General features: G+C 58.6%; 2 protein-coding genes across 9 annotated transcripts; one reads left to right on the top strand and one right to left on the bottom strand.

Annotated features, from left to right (window-relative positions):
- Nucleotides 1-71: 71 nt before the first annotated feature.
- On the top strand, nt 72-12,931 carry ALDH3A2 (aldehyde dehydrogenase 3 family member A2). 7 transcript variants are annotated; one of them, XM_086762871.1, is made up of 12 exons: nt 72-217; nt 1,177-1,350; nt 1,770-2,001; nt 2,109-2,194; nt 3,052-3,260; nt 3,390-3,507; nt 3,644-3,785; nt 3,978-4,144; nt 4,645-4,744; nt 5,555-5,790; nt 6,761-6,884; nt 7,197-8,928. In XM_086762871.1, the coding sequence occupies exons 2-11, from the start codon at nt 1,189-1,191 to the stop codon at nt 6,839-6,841; spliced, it is 1,533 nt and encodes a 510-aa protein (XP_086618997.1). In that variant the 5' UTR covers nt 72-217; nt 1,177-1,188; the 3' UTR covers nt 6,842-6,884; nt 7,197-8,928. The 7 variants fall into 7 exon arrangements, with proteins under 7 accessions (XP_086618997.1, XP_086618999.1, XP_086618996.1 ...); XM_086762873.1 differs by lacking the exon at nt 72-217 and adding an exon at nt 649-754 and having other exon boundaries at nt 7,317-8,928; XM_086762870.1 differs by lacking the exon at nt 72-217 and adding an exon at nt 649-754.
- Nucleotides 12,932-12,943: 12 nt separating this feature from the next.
- LOC104476377 (multidrug and toxin extrusion protein 1) lies at nt 12,944-19,884 on the bottom strand. 2 transcript variants are annotated; one of them, XM_086762867.1, is made up of 18 exons: nt 19,696-19,884; nt 19,234-19,413; nt 18,801-18,902; nt 18,549-18,617; nt 18,137-18,285; nt 17,983-18,025; nt 17,817-17,861; nt 17,335-17,432; nt 17,039-17,136; nt 16,406-16,519; nt 16,196-16,263; nt 15,825-15,933; nt 15,594-15,669; nt 15,446-15,515; nt 14,979-15,111; nt 14,512-14,606; nt 13,883-14,030; nt 12,944-13,496 (listed from the first exon to the last, which is right to left on the bottom strand). In XM_086762867.1, the coding sequence occupies exons 1-18, from the start codon at nt 19,882-19,884 to the stop codon at nt 13,285-13,287; spliced, it is 1,998 nt and encodes a 665-aa protein (XP_086618993.1). In that variant the 3' UTR covers nt 12,944-13,284. The 2 variants fall into 2 exon arrangements, with proteins under 2 accessions (XP_086618993.1, XP_086618994.1); XM_086762868.1 differs by having other exon boundaries at nt 19,234-19,465; nt 19,697-19,884.
- Between the last annotated feature and the right edge of the window lie 424 nt (nt 19,885-20,308).

The raw sequence follows: 20,308 nt of genomic DNA, 5'->3' as shown, positions 1-20,308 counted from the left end.
AACGCGTTTCTCTGCCCCACGTCTGCCAGCATTTCACAACCGGCTGGGCTCCAGTCCGTGCCAAACCCGGTTCCACCCCCGTGCTCGGCGGAGCTCCCGGGGGAGCCCACGGGGGAGCCTGGAGCTTTTGGGAGCGGCCGGCTCTCCTGCGCAGGCAGCCGGCGGAACCGGAGGGGCCGGGACGGGGCAAGGAGCGTCCCCGACGGTGGGAACCAAGGTACGGGCCGCGCAGCCGTTCTCGTTCTCCGCCGCGCTCCGCTCTTTTGCTTCTCTGCGCTTCCATGCTCTCGCCGCGCCGCTCTCGCTGCTCCCCTTCCCGCCCGCTCCCCCCGCAGGAACGGCTGTGAGCCCGCCCCCCCCCCCCCCGGCCTCAGCAGCGGGGCCGAGCCCCTTCTGCCCCCCGCCGCGGGGCCGCTGGGGCTCTCGCACCGCGCTCTCCTCTTCCGGGGGGGCCGTTAACCCGCGGCCATAAAACCGGTAACGGCGGGGGGGGGGGGGGGGGGATTTTGGGGGGCGCGTCCCGCTCCGGCCGCTTCCATTCCGGGGGGGGTGGGGGCGTGGGGGGGTGGTGGTGTTGGCCCAGGCGGCCTCTCCCATTCCGCCTCCTCCGGGGGGGGGCGGTGCCGTGACGTCAGCGGAAGGCGGAAGCGGCTGGAGCCAGCGGGGAGCGCGGCGGAGGCGGCCCCGGGTGGGCGGAGGGGCCGCGACCGGGGGGCTGCGGGCCCTTCCCCGGGGACAGCGGCACCGCCGCGGGGTGAGGGGGACGCCCGCGGTCGGGGGTTTCGCTTCAGCCCGGTTGGGGCCCGCCGGGGTTCCTCGGAGGGGCCGCCCTCGGGGTCCTGCCCTCGCCGAGGCCTTGCCGGGCCGTGCGGGGAAGGGGCTGCCTTCCCTGACCCCCGCCCCGCCGGGAGCTGCCCCTTCGGTCCCTGCCTGACACCCTTGCTGTTGTACCCCGTGCTTCTTTTCAAACTCTTCTAAGTCACAAACTGCAGCAAATTATTTAAAGTTTCAGAAAGATACGGCAGATGTGGGGCCGAATGGTAGCAGATATCGGGGAGGGGGGTGGGATTGCAGCTGCGGGGTGACGCTGTGCCTGATCCTCATGGGAAAAGTCGGATCCCATCCCTAGGAGGGCAGCCCCGTAGCGAGCTGGGTCTTGCTGCTCTCTCCCCGCAGCACTGAGCGGCCATGGAGAGGATGCAGCAAGTTGTTGGGCGGGCGAGAGCCGCCTTCAACTCAGGCCGGTGCCGCTCGCTGGAGTTCAGGATGCAGCAGCTGAAGGCCCTGGAGCGGATGGTGCAGGAGAAGGAGAAGGACATCTTGGCAGCCATCAAAGCAGATCTGCACAAGGTCGGGGTCGGCGGGGGGTTTCTCCCGTTAGCTGCGCACAAGCAGCGGTCAGCCCGGAAGGGAGAACGGGAAGGCCAGGGGCTGCCTTTGCCATGCCAGATGACTTCTGCTGATTTTCCCCATGGTCTTGATTCTCACTGTGGCCTGCCAAGGTCTGCTGCTGCCATTTCGAAGGAGCTAATCTGAGGCAGGACTGCGAAGGCAGGTCCTGGCTGTCAGGTTTTGGCTTCTGCTGCACACTGAGCCTCATACACCCGGACTGACCGTCGTCTGTCAGGGATCCTTTGGGGCAGCACTAACAGTGACTGCCCTGGCAGATGCTTTAAGCCAGCAGTTTACTTTGCTTCCTGGGGCCGGTGCAGTGTGTGTGAGGGGTGGGTGCCTTTGCTGTCCCCTCCCCAAGCTACTTGTCGTTTCAGTGTGGGCACAACGCATACAGCCATGAGATCCTGGGCGTGCTGGGGGAGCTGGCCCTGGCCATGGACAAGCTGCCATCCTGGGCAGCCCCTCAGCCTGTGAAGAAGAACCTGCTGACGATGCGCGACGAGGCCTACATCTGCCTCGAGCCGCTGGGGGTGGTGCTAATCATCGGGGCCTGGAACTACCCCTTCGTCCTGGTCATGCAGCCTTTGATCGGGGCCATCGCAGCAGGTGGGGACCCGCCGCAGCCCCTGACCTTCGTGGGGCCGTGGATGGGTGCTGCGGGAGGCGGGAAAGGAGCGTGAGGGCTCAGTGGCCGTGCTGGGTTTGTCTTGTAGGCAATGCCGTGGTAGTGAAGCCGTCAGAGATCAGCGAGAACACGGCTCGGCTCGTGGCTGATCTCCTTCCCCAGTACCTTGACCGGGTGAGTGTGGCCCTGTGCCTGACATGAGGGTCTTGAGGAAATATCTGTCGCACTTTTGAAGGGCTCCTGCAAGTTAGAGTCAAATCAGTTGCCCGTTCCCTCTGAAGGAGTGTAAGCAGGAGGTGAGGGAAGGGTTGAATTGCTGTTAGAGTACAGAGACACGTTGACTTATTCTTCCTGTGTTTATGTAACCTAATGTGCCTACATAGCGTTGCTGCAACGTGACAGCCTTTTTGACCTTCGTGACCCTGTAGAGAGGTGTGTACGTACTTCTCACTGCCAAGTTGCTCTCTTGGACGTTGTGCTGTGGTTGCCTCTAGATAAGCACAAGTTTGTGCGGGACGCTGGCTGTGACTGTTCCTGAGAACTGGGTGCCATTTGCTCGGTGGCTGTAGGTCCCGGATTTTCACGTCCTGCTGAACCACGCTCAGAGCAGGAGGTGTTGTTTCTCCTCCGCTTGTCTGGCAGTTCTGACATCCGTTGCGCTGTGTCGCTGAGGCTGTTGCTCTGACAGCAGGGCCCCGCTGTGCAGGCTCCTCCGGGGAGTCAGTGCTTTCTGGAGGCAAGAGCTGAGGAAGGAAGCAGCCCTTGGGAGGGCCCGGCAGTCGTACATACCCTTGGTCTTAATGTGTGGGAGTAGGTCCATAGCCTGACTCAGCCACGGCCTCCCCCTCCATTTCTTTTAGTTCATGTGGCACAGTACAGCAAGGGAAGCTTCATTTCAGGGGAAGGAGCAGAGTTTGTTATCACAATCTTTGTCCAGATTCTAATGCAGCTCACAAGTCCCATGCAGAGCTGCTCCCTCGATATATTGGCTTTCAGTCAAGGTAACTGTGAAGCTCTTGTTTGCCCCACAGGAGCTGTACCCCGTGGTCACTGGAGGAGTACCTGAGACAACAGAGCTGCTGAAGCAGAGATTCGATCACATCCTTTATACTGGTAGCTCCACGGTGGGCAAAATCGTGATGGCAGCGGCCGCCAAGCACCTGACGCCCGTCACCCTGGAGCTGGGCGGGAAGAGCCCCTGCTACATCGACAAGGACTGTGACCTGGCCGTTGCCTGCAGGTCAGGCTGTTGCAAGCCCTCTGTGGGCCGTTGTCCCCAGACCGCGGGTGTCACTTAGGCATTGTCAACTGGGCTGTGGGAGCTGGAAGGGACTGACCAAAGAGAAACTATCTCCCTTTCCTCCCGCAGGCGGATAACCTGGGGGAAGTACATGAACTGTGGGCAAACCTGCATCGCCCCAGACTACATCCTCTGCGACGCGTCCATCCAGAGCAAAGTGGTGGAGAACATCAAGGCGACTCTGCAGGTGAGCGTGGAGTTCCTCGTGCTGCAGGGGTTGTCCCCATTACAGCCCAGGTCAGGGTTTCTGGAGCTGCAGCCCTGGAGCTGTGGCTGTTGTGACGGTGTGTTGAGCGCTTTGGTTCTGCTGTGCCCCTTGTCAGGAATTCTATGGGGAAGATGTGAAATCCTCTCCAGATTACGAAAGGATCGTCAACAAGCATCACTTCAAGAGGATCCTGGGCCTGCTGGAAGGGCAGAAGATCGCTCACGGGGGAGAGACTGATGAGGCCTCCTGCTTCATAGGTGCTTCTGGCAGCTGTTGGGGAGGTGGAGGGTGGGACCTCCTCCTGGTAGTGAGTGTCTTTTAGGGCCTGTGTACATGTCTGTGGTTTGCTTGGTGTGTTTTCAACACAGGCGGTGCCCAGGACAATGTCCTGTGATGGACCACGTCTTCTGTCATGCTCACGCCATCTCCTGCTGTTCTGTTTGCCTCAGCACCGACAATCCTCACCGATGTTTCTCCGGACTCAAAGGTGATGGAGGAGGAAATCTTTGGACCAGTCCTCCCCATTCTAACCGTGAAGAGTGTGGACGAAGCCATTGAGTTCATCAACCGTCGGGAGAAGCCCCTTGCCCTGTATGTCTTCTCCAACGACAAGAAGGTGGGTCTGGGCTGTGCTCCCCTGCAGAGGCGTCTCTATGTAGTTTGTTCCTGAACAGGGCCAATCCCCGGCACGGCTCCCCCAGGGCCCGTGTCAGCTCCTCTTTGCTTGTGAATCACAGCGTTTCCCTCACGGGGACCACGAGTATCCACGAGCCTGGAGGCTCCCAGCGTTTGCCTGACTTTGTGCAATAGGATAAAAGACTGAATTTCCTCTCTGGTGCCATGTAGTATTTCATTATTAATTTAATTACTTTTAATATATTGCTAGGGAGGCAAGCTCCTGGATTTCCAGCTTTCACATCCCTCCTCTGAGCTTTCCCACTTTCTTTGAGTTAACATTGCATGGAGAGGGCTCGTCTGAGTTGTCAGCCAGAGGAAACTAACACTGGTGCCTGCTAGCTCATAGCACCCCTCGCAGTCCTGCTCAGTTACATGGTCTGGTCTTTTTGGGGGCCTTTGTAATGTTCTGTTTTGTTGGGGTTTTTTTCCTTTTGTCAGCTAATCAAAAGAGTTATTTCGGAAACCTCCAGTGGGGGTGTTACTGGAAACGATGTCATCATGCATTTCTTCCTCTCAACCTTACCCTTTGGTGGTGTTGGTGAGTTCCTGGAGCTCCTTAAGTGTTGTGACTCGATGCGCGGTGTGACCCAGGGAACAGCAGCAGTCAGTTTGTGTCCTAGGAGTACATTAGGAAAGGGGCCAAACGAGAGAAACCTTTGGGTGTATTTTTGGGAGACTGAAGCATTTAGTGCAGACTGATGAAAGGTGCATTGGGAATGGTAACAGTAATTGCAGGAGGAAGGGTAGGACTTCAGCTTGGGGAGAGCTGGGGTGGGTTAGGTGGCCTACGGGAGCTTTGCAGAAGAGGGTTTGGGTGTTACGGGGCTCACAAGCACTGTGAACCAGCAGTGTTCTCCTGCTGTGAATGGCACGTGCTATCCTGGAATTGGAAAACGGAGGTGAACCTGCAGGGCTGCTCGGGAAAGCCTTCTCACGCAGCACCAGCTGGATCTCAGCCTTGGCATGGTGCTGTGAGCGGGAGCTAAATCCAGGGGAGGGCTGGAGACGCACGGAGGCACGGGGAGCAGCACACGCAGGACACAAAGAAGTACGGGAGAGCAGGTAGTAGAAATGGGATGGGGAAGAAGAAGGATGGAGTACAGATGGATGTCTTGGAGACTGAGAAGTGCTGCAGAGGGGAAGGAACAATTGTCCTCTCTGAAGGAATATAGAGGAGAAGTTGTGCTTTTAAACCGCAGCAAGGCAGGTGCAGGGTAGTTAACGTGCACTGCAGCTGGCAAGCAACTGGCATTTTCCTGTGCTGCTTCTTGCCTGCTGGTGGCCTCAAGTGGCCAAAGGTTTGGCTGGCTGAGCCTGTTGTGTGACCTGCCTGCGTTGTGTCCCTCAGGGAACAGCGGGATGGGCGCCTACCACGGCAAGCACAGCTTTGAGACCTTCTCCCACCACCGCGCCTGCTTGATCAAGGACCTGAAGATGGAGGGTACGAACAAACTCCGGTACCCGCCTGGCAGCCAGAAGAAGGTGGATTGGGCCAAGTTCTTCCTCTTGAAGCGCTTTAACAAGGGGCAAATTGGACTGGTCGTCTTGGCCCTGCTGGGGCTTGTGGCAGCCGTGGTGATAAAGGTGAGCTTTGCTTCTTTGCCATCAACATGAGTGCATGTGGGATTCATCTGATCTTCTGCAAGTTCCCTCTTCACAACTGTAGTCCTTTCTTAGAGCCTGGCCTGTTTTTTCTGTCTTGAGACTTACGATATCTGTCCCACCTGAAATTATCGAGATCTGCTTCTCACTTTTGCAAGTGCCATCTAGAATAGAAATACCCTCAGGGCAATCTCCTGGGCTGCTGTCCTATTTGTTACTCGGCCTTGGGTGACACTGGTGAGAAGCACCCTCCAGAGGCAGCAGTTTGTACGCTTTGGACAGGTTTCCAGAGTGATTTTTATTCCTGGGCTTCCTTCAGTGGCGTTGTAAGCTACTCCGCAGCCTAGCCCAGCCCGCTGTGGTTTTGTGCTGGGAAAGGGAGGCTGCATCCTAAAGCCTAGGGCTACAGCGAGCTTGTTCCTCGCCCAATTGCAGCCTTCATCGACCTTAGCTGAAAGATTTCCGTTTCCTCCCATTTCCCGCTGTGTAGTGCAGAGAGGTGAAATCTCCTCCCCTCTCTGCCGGAGGCAGAAGCCTGCTGGCAGGCTGGAGGACTTGAGATGCCTCCTGAGATGGAGGGGTAGGATCTAAAACTCCAGGTGTGATCGCTGGTGGTCCTCCGTGGCTGGCGGACCACGCACTTTGTGTGCTTGCAAAGCTTAACGGTACATCCTGGGGGTTTGATAGGCTTAAGGGAGCAGCCACTGAGGCGATAGGAGACAGCAGAGAGTGGATTTCTGTGCTGTTACTGCTCTGAGGAGGCGTGCAGGAGCCCGCCAAGCAGGGGGAAATCACCTGCCTGCGTATCTGAGTCCAGGAGGAGGTGTAAGAGCCAACACCTGGCTCAGACCTTGAAGCACCAGCCAGAGAGGCAGGCCCTGTCTAGGTGAATGCCTTCTCAGCGAAGAGGGGGGAAACTCACGGCATTTTGAAATCATTTGGGTTTTCTCAGAATCATCAGTCTGTGCTGAAGAGAAAAGCCCTCTTGATTGTGCTGGCTGTTCAGAGGCTGGGCTGGCTCAGTGTGTGGTAAGGAGGAGCAGGTTTCAGAGCACTGCTGTGGCTGTCGCAGTGAGGTAGGAGCCTTTTTCTTCTCCTGTGTGTAGACCTGACTTGAGATTGTGTGAAGCCTTGTTAGAGTAGCGAATGTGGGGCTTGCAGAAGACTCCCCCTGGAGCCAGAGAGCGATGCTTTCCCTGGCTGCTCCCTGCTCGGAGCTCGTCCAGCAGTCAGTGCATGCCGTGGGGGCAGGAGTGATGATGAGCTGAACGCTGGGGAAGTCACCCTGAGTGGAAGGCGCTTTGCTTCAGGGGCTGTTCCAGAAAGGGAGTTGGTTTTGTTTCTGCAAATCCTTCACAGGATATTGGTGTTGTGTTTTACTTTCACAGATGGTTTACTAACTGAAGAGAGGAGAAGGCGCCATGTGCAAGTCATACTCTGAGTGCTGGCTTTGTATCTGTTCCCTTAAGCTGAGAAGTCACTTTTTCTTTTGTACTGGGTTATTTCAGTGAGCTGTCGAGCACACGGAGTAGCTGTAGAAAGGCACTGACCAAGAGAAGGCTTGGAGTCCTGTTTACTAAAAAGCCATGCTGACACAGAGGGACCAGCGAGTACGAGCTCTCGAAAGGAGGACTGCAGAGCGAGAAATGCCAGTCCCTACCTCCACCCTGTGCCACGCAGAGCCCCGCTCCCAGGGACGCCCACACTGTGTCTTGCACCAAACCGCTTGCCTTCCTTCAGTGACAAACAGGAGATTTTGGGCTGGGGTTGTGTTAACAGTGTTCTCCCTGCAGTTTTCAGGACGGTCTGTCTTGTGTTGTGCTCCGAACAGCCACTCCCTGGTGATGAGTCTGAGACAGGCTGTGCTGGCTGATGGTTTCTACCAATAGTGATGGTTATGAATAAACCCGGTGAGATCCCACTTGATGTTTAATTGAGGTGAAATATTCGTGGATCCCTGTGAGCCAGAATCATCCACAGCTGGTCAGGAGATGCAGGCCAACACTCTTTTTGGGGCTCTGGGCTGCATCGTGTGCCTGTAACAATTAGTTAGCATTTAAAAAATGACACAGATGATGCCTGTACTGCCTATATTTTGCTGATAAGAGTATCTCATGCTCGTACAAAATAACTTTGGGGCCTGTTCAGAGAAGTGGGACTCATAAAGCACCCTGATGTGGGTTAGCCCGGGTGGGAGCCCAGGCCCTACGCCGCCACTCGCTCATTACCCCCGGTGGGATGGGGAAGATCAGAAGGGTAAAAGTAAGAAAACTTGTAAGTTGAGGTCAAGTTTAATAGGTAAAGTGAAACCCAAGCATCCGGTCAAGCAAATTAAGGAATTCATTGACTACTCCCCCCTCGCCAGGCAGATGTTCACCGTCCCCAGGAAACCAGGGGATCACACATAACAGTGACAGTAGACAGATGCCCAAACTCCCCATGTCCCTCCCTCCCTCTTCTTCCCCCTCCCAGCTTTTATCTCTGAGCACAAAGTCGTATGGTCTGGAATATCCCTTTGGTCGGTTGGGGTCAGCTGTCCCAGCCGTGTCCCCTCCCCGCTTCTTGCCGACCCCAACCTACGCGCTGGTGGGGCGGTGAGGAACGGAGACCTTGAGGCTGTGCGAGCGCTGCTTGGCAACAGCTGAACCGTGGGTGCGTTACCGACACCGTTTGGGTCACAAATCCAGAACACAACACCATCCTATCGTGAAAGAAACTTGGCGACTGTGATGAAAATTAACTCCATCCCAGCCGAAACCAGTACAAACCCATTCCTGGACAGATTCCTCCAAGAAAAAACAATTACTGAAAGAGCGTGTACTGCTTTGTGTTCTGGCTTCTGGGTCTGTTATAATCTTGCACTGGGAGATGTTAGGGGGCTTGCTCTAGCTTGGGGAGAGGCTGCTGGCAGAATTTAAGGTGAAAGGACCTTACAAATACTAATGTTCAAATAAGGAAATCTAAAAGTTATTACTCAATGCAACTAATACAGAGCAGAAAATTATATTTACTGTGCAATACGTGGGATTTCGTCGTATCTGGTGAAAAATCCATGTGCTAAGCCTTTTTAATGATATATTTTGCAAGCACTAAATAAACATTTAGAATTTAAATAAGAAACTGAGCGTGGTAAGTCCCTGCTGTCTCCTGGGAATCTTGCCCATCCTGTGTCTCTCCCGGCTCTGGCCACGGCTTGGCCGAACATCCTACACGTGTTGCGAGGTGCCTCAGCCCCAGCACAGGAGCGCAGGTCCCCGGCGCGATGACCTCCCTGCTCGTGGGGACAGGTCCCCCGGAGCGCTGGCACGGCAGCGCAGGCAGGATGCCGAAGAGGTGCCAGGAGCCAGGTAGGGCATGGGGCAGGGCAGTGCTGGGGCTGTGAGGGAGCTGGACTATTTCCCCTGTCCTGTACAAATCCGTCTGGTTCCCTCCCGCCTGCAGGCGCTGCCAGCCTGGGGGTTGTTCAGATCTGGACGGTAGCGCGGGCTGCGTTCGTTGGCTCCCTGCTGCGGCACGTGAAAGCGCTCCCCTGGCCTCGTGTGCCCAACGTGGGCAAAGGCACGTGGTCTCTCGCAATGCCGCATGGGCGGCTGAGTCAACCGCCCCGGCTGAACACGGTGATCCCTGAACACAGGCTTTGCGTGTTCCCAGCGTGAGGATATGTCTGGGTAAAGGGCGTCTGTATCCAGCCAGAGCCCTGGGCCCGGGCCAGCTGTCTTCTCGTGGGAGGAGAGGTCGCTCCGTGTCAGGGGAAGGGCTTGCACCTGCTTGCGCTCCCTGCGGGAGACTCGGGGAGAGAGAAGCGTCTCTGAAGGTAACTTTCTTTTTTTCCTTCGTATTTTCAATGAGTCACCTGCTTCCTTGGGCAGGATCGGGGCTGCAGCACACGGCTGTGGCAGCGGGCGAGAAAGGGCAGATTTTAACGTTTAGAAGGGAACCTCAGTGTCTCCTTTGGTTAGGCAGGGACTGCAGGCAGATCTCTTGTCCTGACTAAAAAGTGAAAGGCTGCTCCTGAGAAGCAGGATGAAACCTTTCCTCATGTTACTGTGATGCCACGCGAGGGCCTCGCAGTTACAGGGAAGACGAGCACGGGCTGGCTCCGGACACACAGCTCCGTTCCAGCCTGCTTCCCACCGACACCACGGCCATCTCCGTGTCTTGGCTCCTCAGGAGCATCCCTGTGAGCAGAGGGTGGGGTGGCTGGTGGGTCTGAGTGTACCCCTGAGCTGGGAGAATGCAGCTGCAGCGTGGGGCCTGTCAGCCATGGCCAGAGATGTGGAGTTGCCGTGAGAGATGCCCTCCAGTGGTGGACTCTGTAGGATGGGGCATCAGAGGGTGGGAGCAGCAGGTGGGGACCCGCTGCGTCCCCTTTTCCTGCCGCAGGCGGATAACCTGGGGGAAGTACATGAACTGTGGGCAAACCTGCATCGCCCCAGACTACATCCTCTGCGACGCATCCATCCAGAGCAAAGTGGTGGAGAACATCAAGGCGACTCTGCAGGTGAGTGTGGAGTTCCTCGTGCTGCAGGGGTTGTCCCCGTTACAGCCCAGGTCAGGGTTTCTGGAGCTGCAGCCCTGGAGCTGTGGCTGTTGTGACGGTGTGTTGAGCGCTTTGGTTCTGCTGTGCCCCTTGTCAGGAATTCTATGGGGAAGATGTGAAGTCATCTCCAGATTATGAAAGGATCGTCAACAAGCATCACTTCAAGAGGATCCTGGTGATGAGAGGCTGATGAGGCCTCCTGCTTCATAGGTGCTTCTGGCAGCTGCTGGGGATGGGAGGTGGTAGCGGGTGTCTTTTGGGGCCTATATATGTGTCTGTGATTTTCTTGGTGTGTGTTTTCAACACAGGTAGTGCCCAGGACAATGTCCTGTGGTGGACCACATCTTCTGTCATGCTGACGCCATCTCCTGCCCTTCTATTTGCCTCAGCACCGACAATCCTCACCAATGTTTCTCTGGACTCAAAGGTGATGGAGGAGGAAATCTTTGGACCAGTCCTCCCCATTCTAACCGTGAAGAGTGTGGACGAAGCCATTGAGTTCATCAACCGTCGGGAGAAGCCCCTTGCCCTGTATGTCTTCTCCAACGACAAGAAGGTGGGTCTGGGCTGTGCTCCCCTGCAGAGGTATCTCTGTGTAGTTTGTTCCTGCATGTGGCCGACCCCAGGCACGGCTCCCCCAGGGCCCGTGTCAGCTCCTCTTTGCTTGTGAATCACAGCGTTTGCCTCATGGGGACCACGAGTGTCCCCAGAGCTGCTGGAGACTTGCACTCCACTGTGGCCAAGCGGCTGGTTGAGTTTCCACGGTCGCTGTCAGACTTACAGCTTTGTGGCAGAGACAACCTGGCTGTGGGTGGACGGCTGAGGTTTTGGGTGTTCCTGATGGCAGGCTGCTGAATGTCCTCCGTACGTCCCACTGCTTGAAATAATAGACCCTGTTCCTCCTGTCCTCCACCCCAGGGTAAATTTAGTGGGAGAAGCACGACTGGCCCCGAGGAGGAGAAGGCTGGTGCCGTTAATGTTTCAAGGGAGAGAGCAGAGGACCAGCCTGAGCAGCAGTTCAAGGCAGCGAGCAGGTCCTCACTTATTTCTGGGTAGCTGTTAAAGCTGCTCTTTGCTTCTCTGCCCTTGGGGAGCAAAGCAGCTGCTCCAGGTGTGAGAAGCACCGCAACTAAGCTTTCCCTGGAGGCTGCCAAACAGAATTTAAGAAATGCAGCTGTCACCGTGCATGGTGTGACCTGCCTGCGTTGTGTCCCTCAGGGAACGGCGGGATGAGCGCCTACCATGGCAAGCACAGCTGCGGGACCTTCTCCCACCGCCGCACCTGCTTGATCAAGGACCTGAAGATGGAGGGTACGAACAAGCTCTGGTACCTGCCTGGCAGCCAGAAGGTGGATTGGGCTGAGTTCTTCCTCTTGAAGCAGTTTAACAAGGGGTGAACTGGACTGGTCGTCTTGGCCCTGCTGGGGCTTGTGGCAGCGGTGATGGCAAAGATGAGCTTTGGGTCTCTGCTGTCCGCGTGAGCATGTGCTCCCAGCTCTGGCCCTGAGCCCCACCAGGTCTCAGCCCCCATTGCCTGGGGCTCTGCTCCCTCCCTCTGGGACTCAGCCTTGTTTCTGCGCCTCTCTAGGAGGTGTCCCCCCCGTGAGATGGTGGTCAGCAGTCAGCAACACTGGACCTGTAACCCACTGCTCGCTCCTTGCAGTCCTAGTGCTGAACTTTTTTTTTTGCTGGAATTTCATGTCTTCCAAGGCAGCCAACGCCCTGAAGAAGTAGAAGCAGAGAAGCCCCAAGCTGAAGGCTCCAGCTGAAACACAGAGATCAATCCAGACCTGCACCGTTGGTCGTGCCTCAGCAGTGGCTGGCGGCAGGCGGAAGAAGGCAGCATCTGCCCTGCTTTGCAAACAGCAGCCCACCTAAAAGCTCTTGGTAACGGCAGAATCGCTTGTCACAAGGATCCAAAACAAAGCCAGTTGTTACTGAGCCTGTTATCTATGTAAAACCTCCTGATCCCTGGAGAAAGCTGTCTCATACCAGCAATAAGCCTGACAAAATGTGGGTCTTTACTGATGGGGACAGGCCAGGCTGGTTGTCCCCAGCAGCCTGCCCAGAGCAGAGGGGAAGAGCCTCTGAGAACCTGCAGCATCCCATCCTTCAAAGGACTTGTGACTGAACAGGTGATGTCTTGGCGCAGGGGAAGCTACCTTTAGCCATCCAAGGCGTGTGAAGGCTGCCTGAGGTGACAGCAAGGGCTTTTTGAGCTCTGGCTGCACCCTGCCCCAAGGACTCGAGGAGCACCAGGGATGGTTGCACCGCTGGTGCACTGCGGCCAGGGCCACATGCTGACAGGGACATTGCTGCCACCGGAGCCCCAGGTCTGGGGAAGTCATTAGCAAGAAATGTAATTCAATTTCCATTTTTCTGTTCATTTACTGGGAGTCTTTCACCTCCAGGCTTGTAACTGGAAGCTGACCTTTAGCCTTGCTGAATAAAACCTTTTGTTTTGCTGTGAAGGCCACCTGGGCAGGGCAGGACCTGCATGCCCCGTGCTCGCTGCAGCCCCCAGCGGCGAATGGTCCCCTGCCCTGGCCCAGGCCCTGCCCGCAGCCTCCCCCCAAAGAGCCAGCCCGAGTCCAGCTGGGTTTATTCTTTATTTGGCATTTGGCACGGAGCAGCGGTGTGAGCCGGGCTGCGCTCGGCTCCGGTCGGCAGGCGATAGCCAGCAGCACGGGCTGGAGGGGGTTACCCACGCGCTCGGTGCGCGTCGGGTGGCCCAGAGCAGCGTTTTGGGTGTTGGAGCAGCTGCAGGGCCCATTTCCAAGCGGTGTCTGAGCAGAGGCTGCCGAATGCTGACAGGGGCCTTTTGGCTCCCGTGGGACAGGGGTGCTGGGTTCTCTCGCGGGCCAGTCTGTGCTTTGTGTGTCCATCAGGAGGGGCTTTCGCCCCCAAAGCGAAGTCCCCACAGTCCCTGGTGCGAGTCAGTGTTTGCTGGTCATCAGCTTTATGATGATGCCGAGTGCAAGTACCGCGATGGCTGCGGCCACCGCCAACCCGCGCCGGATTATCAGCTCCTTGGTGGTCATGGCGGTGGCCGGAGGGGACGCGGCAGGCTGGGGCTCCAGCTGGTACGTCGGTCCCTCCATCCTGGTGATGCCCGTAAGTACGACGCCGTTCTGCGCATCCACTCCCGCTGCAAGGAGAAGGGGGCAGCGTTACCAAGGGCTTTTGGGGGGATTGGGGGGTTTATTGGGAGGGTTTTGTCTGAGGCCTGAAAGAAGGTTACGAGCAGCCCAGAGCCTGGAGATCTCCAGCCCCTGATGGAGCTTCGGTGGGACCTGGTGTCTGCAAGGTGAGAAGTGCCCAGGGTGCCCCATCCCTCCACGTCATCCCCCCGCCAGCCTCTGTCACCCTCCCAAGCCCGCCCTGGAAATTACTGTTTTCCCAGTAACTGGGGGCATCACCAGCGCTACGCTGCACCCCCATTTTGTGAGCTTGTTTCTGGCTCACATGAATCCTTGGGGACCCTCGCTGGACCCAAACCCAGCACCGCACGCAGTGCCCAGCTCCCGGCCATACCTACGCAGCCCTGCACCGCTGTGGCGGGGGGGTAAGTGTGGGGCGGTAGGGCTTGCCCCACACCAGAGGGAAGCGCCTTGCAAGAGGGTTCAGGGTCCTGGTTCGGCTCCTCCGGTAGCGGCTGGGTCACTCCTGCGCGGCGCTGAGCCTGGGGGAGGGAACGTGCTGGGTTTAGCTGGTGGTGCGTGGTGAGGGAAATCCCCACCGAGCAAAGGCAAGGTGTTGCCTCTCACGGGGTTTGTCTGGCTGGAGATGGCACTGCGCAGCTGCAAGTTGCCTGAAATGAGAGATGCTGCTGGTGGAAAGGCCAGCTGGTGGGGCATGAGGTGACGCCCAGGGCTGCAGGGTTCAGGCAGCCTCCATCACCCCGTCTGCTTTGTGCTTTGTGTCCCCGACCAAGGGTGGCACGAGGTGCAGAGGGAAACCTCGAGGCTGTTGAATGCACATGTGGGAGGGAGCTGAATACAGAGATGTGGTCATGGGAGCACTGGGTTTTGCTGGGGGCACTGGAGGACAGCCCTGGCCCATGGCGTTGAGCTCGTGATGCTATCCCAACCCGCTCCGATCCCACCCAAGCCGCTGGGGACCTTCCTGCTGGCAGGGCACGACGCCGTGGGCGCGTGGGTTACCTCCTCGGCCGCCTTCCTCCAGTCCATGCGGGAGATGTAGATGATGAAGCAGGTGCAGAGGATGGAGACGCAGACGAGCATGCTGAGCCACAGGCCTGCGGGGGGCACGTCGGCATCAGCCGGGCGCTGCGGCTGAAGCGAACGCGGCCGAGACAGCACCTCAGGACAGCGAGTCGAGAGGGGACGTCACCGAGGTCAGCAGGGACACAGGGATGGGGTGGCCGCGGGCGCCTGCTGCGGAGCTGCCCAGCAGACCTGGCAGAGGTTGCTTTTTCCCAGTACCATTAACGGCTCTCGGTAGTTGCAGGAGCCATCCCAGTCCACCCAGTGTGCCCAGTCCCCAGCCAGGTAGAAGGGCAGAGCCAGGGGACAGGGTCGTGGTGAGCTGTTGGTGGGGCTGGGGGAAGCCGCATCTACCCACAGCGGGTTTTGGGGCAGGCAGAGCTGCGCAGCGGAGGGGTTGGTACCTATGACGCCGATCCTGGCCACGAAGAGCAGCACGGCTCCCAGGGGCAGGCCCACGCCGTAGTAGCTCACGGCGTTGAGGATGGCACCGAATTTCTGCTTGCCTACGCCTCTGAGCACCCCGCTGCAGGTGCCCTGCGGGGAAGAGGGAGAGGGGCTGGGAGCGACGCCTTGGCTGAATTCGGGGCTCTGTCACTGCCTCGGGGGGCTGGGGATGAACCAGCCTGGTGAAGAACAAGCTCCCCACCTCCTCCTGGTAATTTCTGTGTCCCCACCTGGTCCTGCGGGTCAGCATCTCTTTATGCACTTGGTGTTTTGTAAGGGGTGACCCCAGGAGCTCTGTGGGGTCTCGGTGCGTGTCCCAGTGCCCACCCGCAGCCCGAGGGACCCTCAACCGACCCGCGATGCCGCTGCTCAGCACCAAGCTTTCGGTCCCCTACCGAAAGCAGCAGCATCCGCAGGGACTTACACACGTGGCTTCAAACACGTGGAAGACGACGTAGACGGGCATGACCCAGGCCACCAAGTCAACGATCTCCCTGGGGACAGAGAGGAGCCAATGATCCTTTTTGGGAACTGACCTTGGTGCACCGAGGCCGGGAGCCGGGGACACTCACTTTTCACTGGTGAAGATGTACCCCAGCACGTCCTTCGCAGCGGCCAAAATGGCCCCCACGGCTATGCAAAACATCCCTGAAAAACAGCGGAGCACTGAGCCTGGCCCAGCCGTGCCGTGGAGCTTGGGAGAAGAGGGGACGCGGGAGTGCAGAGGGGACCGCGAACGCTCCCCGCTCCCCGTGTGCCTGCAGGGAGCCCCGGCAAAGGCTTCCTGGCACGCGGGGCCTGACCTGTGCAGAGCAAGCTGGTGGTGGAGGCTCTCTTGGCCGTCTCGACGTCGCCGGCGCCCAGCGCGTTCCCCACCTGCACGCTGGCGCCCGTGCTGAGCCCCAGGGGGATCTGCAACCACAGGGCCGAGGCTCATGCGCGCGTCCGGGTGACGGGGCCACGGCAGCCACAGCGGAATAACCACCCGGCAGAGAGGGGGATGGAGTTGAGGGTTTAATTTAAAACATCTCCATAGGAGGAGGGATAGGCAGGAGCCGGGAGAGGTTTAAGCACAGAGGGGGAAGACCAAGGTTTGCAGGAGCTGGTTTTTGCTGGGTGCCTGTACCGGGCCGTCTCTAGGGAGCCCTGGTCGGAAACAACCCGCAGCCCTTACCATGAAAGCCACGACGGACACCTCATAGATGATGGACTGGGCAGAGAGCTCCACAACGCTCAGCAGGCCTGGGGGAGAGGAGAGGAGAGGGTCAGCACTGGGTTGGGACACCCGGCGAAGAGCCGCTCTCGGCCCCTGCGGGGACAAGCTGTGGACGCTGCTGTGGGTCACGCTCGGTCCCCCTCTTGGCAGCTCTCCCTCTCTGCTCACCTATCAGGAAGCTCCCGATTTCATAGGTCCACCACTCGATGCAAATCATGAGCATGCTGGGGATGGCCAGGGAGGTGAAGCTGTCCCACTCCAGCAGGCACTCACTGGACCAGCCTGCGGAGAGGAGAAATGTCATCTGACGGAGGAGCAGACTGGCCATGTGTGGCGTCCTTGAGAGCACCTGGGGCAGCTGGAGGTGCCATTCTGGATTGCAAAGCCACCAGAGCAATGCTCCTCAGCTCCATGGGACCTCCAGCAGCAGAACATGTGCCTGTGAGTTCTGCTGATGTTGTTCCACGGCCCACAGAGTGATGCAACCCTCAGCTCATCCCTCCCGGAGTAGAGTGCCTAAGGGCAACCTCCTGCTCACGTCTGTGCTCATCCAGCTTGGGGGATGAGCCCTACGAAGCCTCAGCGTTTCTGCAGAATTAATGTTTATTGCCCGGCACGCTGCCCTGCCAACACTCCCGCGTGACACGCTGCCACTGAAGCAGCACTGCGCTCCTGGGGTGTACCGGGCGGAGGTTAATATTTCACCATCAGGACTCCGAGAATTCACTTGATAAAATGGTGGAAGATGCACAAACACTCGTGTAAAGCGGGACCCAGAGCGAGCTGGGGAGATGACCTTACCTCCCCAGGTCTTCACGTGGAGTTTCCTGCCTACAATGTACAGGAACAAGAAAATGGCTTGGGAATACTGAGCAATGGTGTTGGCCCAGGCAGAGCCCCTGCAACGGGAATGAGAAAGGTCATCGGCATCCTGCCCACACCTCCCCGGCCTCGGGGTGCCAGAGCGTAACATCCCGCCATGCCCCCGTGAGTGCCGGATGCTCGGCCGCGGCTGGTGGTGCTGACGTCCCTGAAAAATCCCTCGCTGTTTCCAGGTGTCGCGTTTTCCCTCTTGGTGGGAGGCGGGCACTACTCACACGATGTCCAGGTGGAACACGTAGAGGAAGACACAGTTTGCGAGCACATTGACGATGTTGCCAACGGTCCCGCTCAGCACCAGCGGCCACATGATCATCTGCAAAGAGGAGGAGACGGGGGGCTGCGGCATCTTCGCAAAAGCTTTGGAAGAAAGGTGAAGGTCCCTGCCAGCCCCATGCTCAGCATCTTTCCCAGACGAAAAATAAACTTCTGATGATGCCGTCTGCTTGGAAAATGTGTGTGTTGGAAGTAAACCCCTGATGTGGGAAGTAGGAAGGGAGGTCCATCAAGCAGATGGACGCAGCTAGCCATGGGACGGGGTGATCTCCAGGGTCAGCTGCTCCAGGGCAGCGGGGAGGTGATGAGGACAAACGCTGCCTCACCCCCGGGAATGGTGAGCATGAAAAACCCTGGCTGTGGGGCTGAGGGGAGCCCCAAGCCGCGGCTGACCCTCCATGGGTGGGAGGGCTACGGGACCCACCTGGTTCTGCAGGTATCTTGCCTCCAGGTTGTACAGAAAAACCGCCTGAAAAGGAAATTTGTGGGTGAGATGAGGCCAGAGCTGAGCAGGGGCTGCGGTGGAGAATGGGAGCAGGATGGCCGATCCCAGTGCGTGGCCAGCACCCGAGGTGTCCACAGGAACTCACCGGGAGAGCAGGGACAAACGCCATCACGTAGCGCTGGGTTAACCTGAGGGAACACGAGAGGTACGGTCAGAGAGGGGCCGTGGCCGCCGTCCCCCCAGCCCTGCGGTGCCGGGGATGGGGAGGCAGTGGCGTCTGGGCCACGGGACCACCCGACCTGGAGACCTCGGGGTCCTGCTGCATGAGGAGCAGCAGCTGCTCGATGTTGATGAGGATGGCGCAGCAGGGGAAGCAGCAGAGCAGGAGGATGAGGGTGGCACGCTGCAGGATCACCCCCACGCGCAGCAGGTTCTTGCTGCCGTAGGTCTGCAAGGCGAGAGGGTGGGGAGCTCTGCTGTGCTGGGAGCACCCTCGGGGGACGGGGACCCCGCGGAGCATGGGGCAGCCCTGACCACCCTGGAAGACCGCCCAGGAAGGATTTGGTGTTTCAAGGGAGCTCCCTGTTACGGGATTGCCGCTTGGGAACAAGCCTCCCCAGCTCGCCAGGGCTCTGCGCAGCGCCTGGGCAGCGTCAGCCGGTGCTGGAAAACCCCGTGTCTCCAGGACAAGCGCCAGCGTCTCTGACCTACCTGAGACATCAAGGTGTCACATGCTGAAGACAAACCGTATCCTACAGAGATGGCAGTAACATTTATAACCTGGAAACAGGAGTTAAAAAAACCAAAGAGAGAACGTAAGCATTTAAGACTTTTGGGTAGGGAAAGGGGCTAAAAAGGAAAAACGAGAGTCTGAAGTCTCCTCTGCCTCCTTCCCATATCCCGTCCCAGCATCAGCGGGTGGGAGCTGGTGCCCGGTGCCGGGGCAGCCCCGGGAATGCTTACAGCGATGGCCAGCGTGACAGAGGCCAGCTCGACGTTGCCCAGGTGGCCGCAGAATATGGAGCTGACGAGGTGTATGAGGAAGATCAGCAGCTGGATCAGGATCTAAGCGCGGGGAAGAAGAGAGGCAAAGGTCAGAGACAAGGGTGCTGAGGGGAGACCTCTGGCCAGAGCATAGCTGTATGCCTTCAGCTGCATCCATGTAACCAGTCAAGCAACCCAATCCCCCAGCACATCAGGTGAAGCTGATCTGAGGTTTTGAGCCCCTTGCCAGGTATTTAGCAGCACTTCAGGTCTGTCTTCTCCCATAGCTGTTGAAGATCTCACATCGGCTGGGCTCCACTGGCCAAAGGACCCACTCCCCAAGGTGCCCACGGCATCAGGCTGCGTTTGCGGCCACCCCAACGCACCAGGGCTCTCCTCCCAAGGTCCTTACCAGCGGCCCTGCCAGCACCAGCAGCTTCTTCACGTCCTCCCAGAAGTTGTCTGGGACCAGGCGCCGAAGCCAGCGGCATTTCTTCCCACAGCTGCCAGGTGTGAGATTGTGCTGGCCAGTGGCCATCGCCTCACTGAAGCCATTCTCCTCCGGGAAGCTCTCCTGCTTCATGCCGCCGCTCTGCCGGGGGAGTGAAACAACCCTCTTCCTCCGCGCTCTGTTAAAACCACCCCAGCCGGGGTGAGCAATGTGTAACCATGGCGGGGTGAACTTCAGCCGGGGCTGGGCGAGCTGACCACGTGCTCCTTGCTGCCGGCAGCCGGGGCGGCGATGGGAAGCGCAGGCAGCGGGTCAGGGCAGGGCAGGGAGGGACCTGTGCACCACCGCGGGCAGCGCGGAGGAGCCTGGACGTGCAGTGTAAGGGACCGAGTCTTCCCAAATCGCTCCCATGAGCCCTCATACCTCTCTCCTGCTTTGCCGCAGCTCTGCCGGCCGGTGGGCTGGAGGGTCGCCCTCCTCTTCCAGCAGCGATGGAGGATTCATGGATCCGTGCGCGGACTCCGGTGAGCTGCTGCCGGCAGTGGCGAGGCCGCTGCCCATCTCGGCCCCTCTCATCACAACACGGCGGTGGCCAAGACAAGCCAGCCCCATTGGCTCTAGCTGTTGGCCTCGTGCAGCACGGCAGCGTCAGGTTTCACCGTCACCGCTGTGCAAGGCCAAATATAGCATCTCGCCTCGGCCCGGGGCGGGGGAGGCAGAGGGGAGCTGTGCCGCGGTGCACCCTCTCCTGCACCGAGCGGGAGGTGGGCTCCGCTGGGATGGGGTGGCCCACAGGGCAGAGCAAGGTGGGCTTCCTCCTCTCCCCAGGCTCTGGTCCCAAAACCGCCGGGCCTCAAAGCAGGGCAGTCTGCCACATCTGGGTGCTGAGGTTGGGTTGATGGCTGTTTTAAACTCCTTTGTGTCACATCTTTTCATTCCCAGCCCGCAGACAGCCAGCGCCAGGTGGCAGGGAGGTGCCGTGCACCAGCCGTACGTGGGATCCACCTCCAAGGGCCGAGCGCGTGCCACGCCGCAG

This window comes from Chlamydotis macqueenii, chromosome 19, assembly GCF_036417535.1.
Source record: "Chlamydotis macqueenii isolate bChlMac1 chromosome 19, bChlMac1.mat, whole genome shotgun sequence".
NCBI classification, from domain to species: Eukaryota; Metazoa; Chordata; class Aves; order Otidiformes; family Otididae; genus Chlamydotis; species Chlamydotis macqueenii.
This window is presented reverse-complemented; position numbering and strand designations above follow the sequence as displayed.